The sequence below is a fragment of the Emiliania huxleyi genome (genome assembly GCF_000372725.1).
Source record: "Emiliania huxleyi CCMP1516 chromosome Unknown EMIHUscaffold_1216, whole genome shotgun sequence".
NCBI lineage: Eukaryota > Haptophyta > Isochrysidales > Noelaerhabdaceae > Emiliania > Emiliania huxleyi.
In genome coordinates this window covers 1-9,267 of record NW_005201374.1, presented here as the reverse complement: position 1 = coordinate 9,267, position 9,267 = coordinate 1, and the positions used below count along the sequence as shown (strand labels likewise).

At 63.9% G+C, this 9,267-nt stretch overlaps 2 protein-coding genes across 2 annotated transcripts; one reads left to right on the top strand and one right to left on the bottom strand.

Moving 5' to 3' along the window:
- Positions 1-7,155: 7,155 nt before the first annotated feature.
- Positions 7,156-8,022, bottom strand: EMIHUDRAFT_77860 (hypothetical protein; the record flags this gene model as incomplete). The annotated part of the gene is made up of 1 exon (XM_005790117.1): positions 7,156-8,022. One exon carries the CDS (start codon positions 8,020-8,022, stop codon positions 7,156-7,158), a length of 867 nt encoding a protein of 288 aa, XP_005790174.1.
- Positions 8,023-8,259: 237 nt separating this feature from the next.
- On the top strand, positions 8,260-9,246 carry EMIHUDRAFT_446953 (hypothetical protein; the record flags this gene model as incomplete). Its single annotated transcript, XM_005790116.1, has 2 exons — positions 8,260-8,958; positions 9,086-9,246. Coding segments are annotated over exons 1-2 (765 nt in total), but the record flags the coding sequence as incomplete, so codon positions are not given.
- Between the last annotated feature and the right edge of the window lie 21 nt (positions 9,247-9,267).

Here is a 9,267-nt window from a genome sequence, read left to right as displayed (position 1 = left end):
ACTGCGACAAGGAGGCGGACCCGTACTCGCTCAACCGAGTCGAGGCCCGCAACCCTTGCCCTAGCCCAGACCCGTACCCCTCAACCCGAGACGCGGCCGCCCTTCCCTCACCCTCACTCAAACTCACCAGGTGGCTGCCCTCGTCGTCACCGGGGGAAAGCTCGTCGCCGCCTGCCACACCGTCGAGACGCTGCAGGCCCTCGAGGCGTAATACTTGAGAACCGAGAGCGCCCGCGCAGCACACACGCACACGGTGGCACACGCGCGCCTAAACGCGCCAGATCTCTTCAAGATCAAGCTTCCTTTTCCTTTTTTCCATCTTTTTGTGTGGGCTGTGGCAGATTTCTCCCAAAAATTCTTTTTCTCGCTGGGGAGTGGGGTACTTCCGACTTCCCCCATGTCCAGAGTCCACCCCCGCCGTGCCCAGGCCGTGCCCCCGCTCGCGCCGCCTCGCCTCCTCCGCCGCCTCCGCCGCCCCCTCTCCAGACGCGCCGCCGCCCACCCGCCTCCTCGACCTCCCCACGGACCTCCTCCTGCGCGTCCTCTCTCGCTGCCACAACCCCGCCGACATCCGCTCGCGTCGCGGCCGTCTCGCTGCTCTTCCACGCCTCGCTTGCGGAGGACACAGAGGACATCCGCTTGGGATCCCCCCCAATGTGCAATGTCCAATGAACACTCCAGTGAGTAGGGAGGGTGAGACGATCGAGGGGTCCCGTACCACGCGGAATCGACCCTATCCGGTGCTCAAGTGCTCAACCACCAGCCCGACGCTCACTACAGGGACGCGTAATATATATTGTGTAAACTTCTGGGCAAAGTCTTCGAGGAGCATGCCCTGCATGCCCGTGACGTTCGTGTGTTGCATGCCGTGGCAACTGGTCCCTCCGCGGGGGTCCGCGAGAGCGACTTCCTTTGTGCCAATTATGAACGAGATCGGCATGGAGATTGCACGCCTGGTGGAAGAGAAGCCTGAAGCAGAGGCAGACCAATAATTCACTCGTGCCTACGACAACCGTTGACCACAGCTTCTTGCATCTCAAGGTCTTCAAGTGGTCGATTTGTGCTTAATCGACACTGAAGGACACGACCATGCTGTCTTGCGCGGTGCGGAGAATGCACTGCGTACTCACTCGCTCAAAATTGTGACCTTTGAGTACGGAGGGTTGTGGTGCTTCCGACAGCCAAATAACGCCTGCATTCGCCTAGAGCCGCTGATTGCTTTCTTGGCAAACTTCGCGTATTCGTGCTGGTGGCTGGGAAATGATGGCGATGTGGCGCGCATTGACCCAACATGCGAAGATGTCTCAACTCGTCGCTGGTCAAATATCGGGTGCATGGCTGATCCAGGCCTCATTGCAAAGATGCAAGAATTAGAGCGTGTAGGAGCTCGAGAGACATTGCGGCGACTCTCTGTCTATCAGAAAAGAGGCCGGGCGCGCCCACCCTTTGGCTAGGTACCGAGATCGCGGAATGGCCTGAAAAACGTGAGGTCGTGACGCACCGCGGCGTAGTGTGCGCGGCCTATTGATTAAATCATTTAATGAAAATGATTACGGTACTACGGGTACCAAAATCTTTGTACATTCGGCTGGGGCCACAGGAAGAATTTCCTTACAACAAAACTCCCTCGCACGACACTGGGCATGGGACTGGCGCGCACTGGCACTAACACAGGTACACCACGGGAGCCGCCTAAGCGACTCCTGCGAGGGGCGCGGCGTGCGGTGAGGTGCACTTTCCACTTACGACTTAGCTCTTTCACCCTCTTAGCACTTAATTAAGGTTCTAGCGGTAATTAACGCGGAGAGTAAAACTTAGGTCTCCGTGGTGTGAACTCTGAATGAATTTTCGTTTTTTCCCTCAGCGTGCGTGAGTGAATGAACCAGAACCGGAATGCGATCATGCACGTAATTTATGCAATTTAACACAAACCCTCACAAACCAGCTGAGAGCAGTCAGCCGCATGCTACGTCAGCTTCCAGCATGCTCGGAGATATGTCTGCGCCGCACCGCCCGAAGCGGCGAAGGCCGCGGCCAGGTGCGTGCGGCGTCGAGTGCGGACTGTGTGACACTGACGCATGGGTGCACCGCAAGCCGACCGGGTCATCCCGCCCCGGCACCTCGGGTCAGCTCTCCCACGGCCAAGAGAAGCCACGGCTGGCGCCAGAGGCATCTGCCTCTGCCCTCTCCGCCTACAGACAAGGGCGGGGGCCGTGCGTGAGCGCATGGTGTGAGCCCCACCCACGGACCTCGCGCTCTGCGCGCCTGCAGCATCTCGCACAGCGCCTCAAACCGCGCCCGGTCAAACGCGGCCGCAGAAGGGTGCGGCGCCGCCTGCGGGAGAGCGGACAGCCAACGCACCGGGGCGGCGGCGCCGGTGGAGCCATTGCCCGTGGGCGGACTGGGCTGCGCGGCGTAGAAGGGCGAGAGCAGGTAGCCGTACCGGACGTACACGTCATGCGGAGGGGCCACCTCGCGGGTCGCGCTCCCGACAACCACGCGGAGCTGCCGCTGCGGCGCGGTGGGAAACCGGGCGGCCGCGGGCGCGAGGCGCAGCCACTGGAAGAGGCGGAGGAATAGCGCGCGAAGCCACGCCAGCACGCGAAGTGGCGCGCTCAGCGAGCTGGCCGACACCGCACTGCAGCAGGGCGTGGCTGAGCGTGCTGGTCGCGGCATGACGGCAGCGGTGGCGGTGACGGTGGCGGTCAGATCTGAGGTTAGGACCGCAGCCACAGCTCTGTGGTGGATCGGAAGCACTAGCGAGCAGATGCATGTCGCGAGGCACAGGAGCGCTGGCATCGCGGCAGAGGAGCGGCGGAGGCACACACGCAAAAGAATCTTACAACAAAACTCCCTCGCACAACACTGGGCACGGGACTGGCGCGCACTGGCACGAACACAGGTACACCCGCAAAAGAAACCTTCGCGTCCGGGCGACAGCAAGAGTCGATCGTGGCGGCGTGCCGTCCTCCCATCCCTCCCTTGGGTTGTGTGTTTTCTTTCTTTCTTTCTTAGTCGATCGGGCGGCGCCTGACTCAAAAGACACAGCCGCATTCCTGAGACGCGCGAGGGCAGCCTCCTTAAAGGCAATGGGGTCTAGATTTGGAGCGCTCGCCGAAGGGGAGTACGACAAAATAGCGCCCGTGATTGCCTGGAGCCTGCACGCTGCCCGCACTCACGGACTCCATACCCGAAAGAAAGAGAGGGGAGCTCGCAGGAGAGGTGACGAGTGAACTACAGGTAGTGGGGAACAGGGCATCCATGTCGTGCAGGAGCGAGAGCCGAAAGTGCCGATTGATCGCAGTGATCACGTGCCGGTTGTGAACGTACATCGTCGCCGGTGAGTGATAGTGGACAAACTTGCTTTGGTCGATATACTGGCCACCGCGGAGCCAGCGGAGGCAGCAGGCGAGCTTCTGCTGGGGTGGGACCCGCGGCCCCTGGAAGCCGCCTCGGGCGCACGGCAGCGGCGCGAGATCTGGCCCGATTGTCCGCAGCACCAGGTCGAAGGTGGGCATGTCCAGTCCAAAGGTGTTGCAAAAGTCGCGGCCGTTCAACCAGTCGCAAAGCTCCCCAAAGTCGAGCCGTTCGTACAGGCGCATTGGCTGCCGGTGGTGCCGCTGCTGCTCCTCAGCGTCGAGCCGCGCCTGTCGCGCCTGGCGATAGGCGTGCAGCAGGTCCATCATCACCGTGCCCCCATTGTCGGCAGGAGCGGCAGCGGCCGCGGCCGGAGGCCCGACGTGAGTGAGCATGTGGTGAACGGGGCCCATCCCAGCGAGAATGGGCGATCCGGTGCCCAGCGCCGGTGACAGGAGCGTGCTGGCGGCGACCAGCAGCACATTGCCGCTGAAGCCGCACCGCATTGCGAATTTCCAGTAACCAGCGAGTTTCCAGCAAGCGTGGCAACGCAAATCAAAAATTGCTTGCGGGCTTCTGCAAAACAAAGCTTCGGGTGTTTCTAGCACATCGCCGATGTGCTATGGGCTTCGTGCATCTGTTTTTGAGAGGAGTTTCTGGCACTCGGCGACTTCCATAAGAACGGGCCCAGCCTCGATCGCCATACAGACATGGGTGCGAAACAACGACAAGACCCACGGAATCCCGCCGTTGCAACTGCCATGTCGGCTGGTCGTCGGCTGCTGCTCTCGCCTCGCTGGCGGCGCGGTCTAGTGCCGCAGCTCCCAGCTCTCCTGTGGGCTCGCGGCGGCTCGCCGCCGCGGATCTGAACAATGGGATCGGTCCGGGTTCATCCCGGCGTGCCGCCGGTGCCGCTTCTTCGCCGAAATTTTGCTCAACCTGTTTGTCGACAAAGTTGTGCCCGAGCTCCTGCTGCTCGACTGCGCGGCGGAACCGGCCCCTCGAGGCTGAGGTGTGATGCGCCAGCACACCGGGGCTACAGCGCGGGACCATTTCCGGGCCGTCTCGGGCAAGTTGAAAATCTGGTGTTTCATGACCTCGACATCCTGCTGCACACTTTGACCTCAACCCGCGGCCCGCTGCGCGGCTCTCCGAGCGCCAGAGGAGTCGTCTACGAGGCGGCGGCGAGCGCAGGCGGCGGCGGCGCGGCGGCGCGGCGGCGGATCGCGGCGCTGACAACGGCAGCAATCTGCGGCAGGCTGCTGCTTGCTGCTGCAGCAGCTGCTGCGGCGGCGGCTGCTCTGCTGCTGCTGATTGTGGATACGATACCTCTGATCACCCCGCCCGCCCGCCCCGCCCCGCCGCCCGCCTCTCCTCGCCTCTCCCCGCTTGCCCGCCCGCCCGCCCGCCCGCCCGCCCGCCCGCCCGACCGACCGACCGACCACCCATTCCCATCACCATCTCAATACCTTCATATAGGCGCTCGAGACCTCCACTCGCTGCCTACTCGCTGCAACGAGGGAGGAGGGGAAGACGTCAGGCAGCTCTCACTCCTGTGATGAGCGCTTGAACGGAGGCCCCTCCCCGAAAGGCAAGTATTAGTCCCACGAAACCGAGACCCCTCCCCACCGCCCCGACCCCCTCACCCCTTGCCTCACCCCCTTCCTTGCTCCCCTCCCCCCGGGAGGGCCGAACTGAGGCGCCCGTGGGGACCCCGCAATTCCCTTCCCCCCTCGGAGGGGGCCGGACAGAGGCGTCGAGGGCCCCGCTCTTTCCCTCGCATAGCGGCCACTCTTCGGATCGCTGGTCGAGCGACCCGGGGGATGCCCCGCGCGCCTGACCCAGGCGCGAGAAACGAATCTGCGAGGCGAGGCCGCTCACGCGGCCCGATGGGGAGGAACGGGGCGGACTGCGGGAATCGGCCTCTTACACCGCCCTTCCCTGCAGCGAGCCCCCTCCAACCCACCCGCGCTAGGTCTCGGGGGACGCAGGGGTCACACCCGACGACCTCGGGAACTAGCCGGGGCAGTCGGAGAAGGGGCAACTCCGTGCACTGACGGTCGGCCGCCAGAAAACACGCCTGCGTGGATCACGTCACACCAATGCTCGCTACCCAACGCGGCCAAAGGAGATCCACCTCGAGAACCTCGAGAGAACAAGACCAAGGCACGGGCAGAGGAACGAGAGAAGAATATAGGATGGATAAAGCGCCTGTTCACGGCATGGAGGGTGAGCCACGCTGAACGTAGAGCCGAACGGGGGGAAGCCGGGGAAGAAGACTCCGAGGAAGAAAGACGAAACACCAGTGGTAATCCCGTCGTCAGCTGTAACGATGCACCCGAAGGGGACCCCAGCGCCAACATCATCGGTGGAGGTACAAGTGTTCGAAGAGAGAGTGGACCTGAGCAACGATACACTATCAAACTATTAGCCTAATAACGTACCTAATTATCAACATATAGTTAATAGCGCGAGTAGCTAATAACAAGCTAATTATGAGGCTAATAACAGCGCTTATTAGCCCCCGGCGCCCGCGGGCCGGCCCTGGATGTGAGGTTAATGACCGCACTCCATTGTATAAACAACGAAGGCGCTCTCAAAAAAAAAGCAACCCCCGCCTAGACGAGTACAGCTAAAGAGTACCCGGGGCTCCCCACTCCCTGCCGCTCTCGTGGCCCCCAGGCTCATCACTAGCAGGCCCGAGCTGTCCCAAACTGCACTTATATCGGGTCCCCAATCTCACACCAGCTCGTGATGCCACGGAGAGGACCCGAGATTGTCCCCGGTGGACCCAATCCGAGGCGATTGCGACGCGAGGGCTTTCCGGAGGTCATTATCGGCGCCATCGACTGTGAAATGTCCCGTCCCGCAGCCCCCTCATGCACCAGGCGCAAGGGTGCAGTCATAACATGTGTAGGCCGTCTCTCCCGAAGTTTGGAGCAATAGCCGCTAACAACACTTTTTGGCAGCTCACCGCGACACGCACACGTGCCGACTTCCCAGCCTGTCAGCTCACCACCTCGCCTTCCCTGCCGCTCTCCTGGCCCAGGCCCATCAGTACCAAGCCCGAGCTGTCCCGAGCCGCGCTTATCTCGGGTCTCCAAGCTCACACCGGCTCATAACACCCCACACGAGGCTATTTCACGCCTGTTTTACCCTCAGGCAGCGCCGGCAACGGACTCCTACTTCACACATGATCAAGAACAGCCCCACCAAAGCACAGCCCTGCTCAGAGTAGTCATGGAGCACCTCTTGACGATCCAGGTAGCCTCTGGATCGCCACTGCACTCGGCTCCTGTCCAGCCGTCTCGGGCCTGCCCCCAGCAGCACGCCTACCGAGGCGGGTCTGTGCGTTGGTGTGGGCGGCCGAGGCGGTGTGTGAGCGGCCGGGCAGTCCAGCAGGGCTGCAGTGCGCCCTGTGTCCGCGCGGGGTGGTCAGGCTGTGGCCGGGTGTGGAGCGCGGCGGCTATCGGTCGACTCTGCGGAAGCGGCCGTTCAAGCGAGGCGGCCGTGCGGCGCACGTTTCGACTTCTACCGCCGCTCCTGCTTGTGGCGGCGAGGTGGGTGGGTGCTCTGGCGGGGTGCAGCGACTCGGGAATTTAGGTGGCCGCACAGGAGCGCGCGCCGGCCGAGACTGCGCCGAGTTTTCCGCAAGCGCCCTCCGTGTGGGGGCCGTGAACATCTTCAGCTTGTTTGGAAAAGGGTTGAAAAAAGGACGGCTCTGCCGGCACCGGCCGGCACCGGCTCGCTCGTGGTGCACTTGCACACATGCAACATACCCAAAACATGCACATGCTCTCACGACGAGCGTGCCCGCATCGACTTGAGCCTCTCCAGGATACCGAAGACTAAAACCATGTGCGGCCCGAGCCGCAGGTAGTGGGTGAGCGAGCCCTTGTACAGCGCGAGCGGGCCCTCGGTGCGCAGGAGCCGCCGCGCGGCGTCGGCCCCGGACGCGTACAGGCCAGCGGGCGCATTGTACACCCGCGTCCGCACCACGTCGACCGGGTTCACGCACGCGACCGAGACGGCGGCCGAGGCGAGCGCGCAGCTGACGTGCGTCGGCGCGGCGGCGGGGTCGGCGCCGTGCCCCACCGCCGCCGCCTTGAGCTCGTTGTACGCGATCAGCTGCGAGCCGGGCCCGAGGACTCCGCGGGCGGTGGAGGTGCCGACGCCGCGGAGGCAGCCGGCGAGGCCCTCCTCGCGCACGAGGGCGGCGAGGCCGGCCGCGGGGCTCGGGATGGCGTGTTGGTGGCCGGTGAGCCCGCCGTACGCCTGCATTCGCACCTTCAGCACCTCAATCGGGTTGACGCAGCAGCCGCCGAGCGCGCCGCACGTGAAGCCGGCTGCCATCCGCTCGCGCGCCGAAGGCGCCCGCTCGCCGCGGCCAGACACCGCGCCGGAGGCAGATAGGATCGGGTCGTACAGCCCGATCCGGACGGCGTTGAAGCAGACCTCGCGCGTCACGCCCAGCGAGAGGCCGCGCTGCAGCCCTCGCACGCCAGCCGCGCGGAAGTTTTGGAGCACGCAGTCGACGAAGCCGGCGTACTGACGCGGAGTGCCTTTCGCCGCGAGCTCGTTGTCGAGCTGAAGCCGCACCTTTGTGAGCTCGAGCGGGTGGGAGAATAGGACCGCGAGGCCGCCCGCCGCCGCGGGAAGCGCCATGCTCTCGGCGAGGCTCGCCATCGAACACGTCGAGCACACCCGGCTGACTCTGCGGGACCGGCGAGCTTGTCCGGTAGAGGAGAGCTAGCTAGAGGAGAGCGGCGCGGTGGGCACCTCTCTAGTCTCTCGACGTTGGGTACCGACGTTGTTTTTTTACGCGCTGTGAAAGCCTGGGCGATGGCTTACGTGCTTTATTTTTCATCCTACGAAAAAAGAATTCGAGGTAAGCTCGGACATCCAAGGCCCTTGACGGCTGATCGTCTCTTGCTCCTCAGCGACTTAGCCGAGGCAATTTGGTAGAGGCCTGCAGTGTCAGCCGAGGCAGCGCGAGAATGCTTCTTCTGGCTGCATTGGCAGCTTCCGGCCAGGCTGGGCCGCGCGACGGTAGCGGTAGCGACGAGGCGGCGGGCCTCAATCTGCGACACTGGCTCTCTGGACTCACCATCAGCTGGCCGGACACCACAGTCGTCGTCACGTCCCCGGAGCGTGATCCTCGCGGCGGGCACCCGCTCTACGTCACCATCTCCGGCGCTGTGTGCAGCAAATCACACATGGAGGCGGTGAGGTCCGAGTTCCTTGATGGCCATCTGTCGAGCGAAGCCGAGGCGTCGAGCGAGCTGTACGTCGCAGTGGACCACTTTGGCGTGGAGTGCGAGGTTTCCCGCGTGCTCGTCGAGCAGGCGCCGCCCGCGAGGTCCGGCTCGATGCTGGTCCCTCTCCAGCTCGGCGAGAAGCTGTACCTCGACCTGTACTCTGCCCGCAACTGGCCCACCGGCGTCACCTTCACGCTGAGCGACGCCTCTGTGGCGACGCGGCTGCGCCTCTTCACGGTCGGCGAGGAGCGGCTGCCGGATCTCGACCTCATTGACACGCAGCTCGACCTGCGACCCGAGCACCTCTCCGTGAGCCTGCACGGCGTCGGCCTGCCGCTTCCAGGCGCCGAGTCAGTCAGCCAGTGGTACACACGCGGCACACACGTCGCACGTCCTGGCACGGACGACGGGGCACGCGCACTCGCGGAACACACGGGGCATTACACACGCGGCGTTGTGTGCGTTCTCAGGCGCCGACCTTCTCGCAAACACTGCCCTCTCCGCGGTGATGCTCGGCTGGGGGGCCGCCGAGCGCCTCGACTACTCCGGTCTCCTCTCGTCGATGCTTTCGTCCTCGCTGCGCGCCGCCTTCGCAGAGCAGGCGCTTGCCGCGAATGGCGGCGGAGGTGCAGCCGAGCCTTCCGTGAAGCTT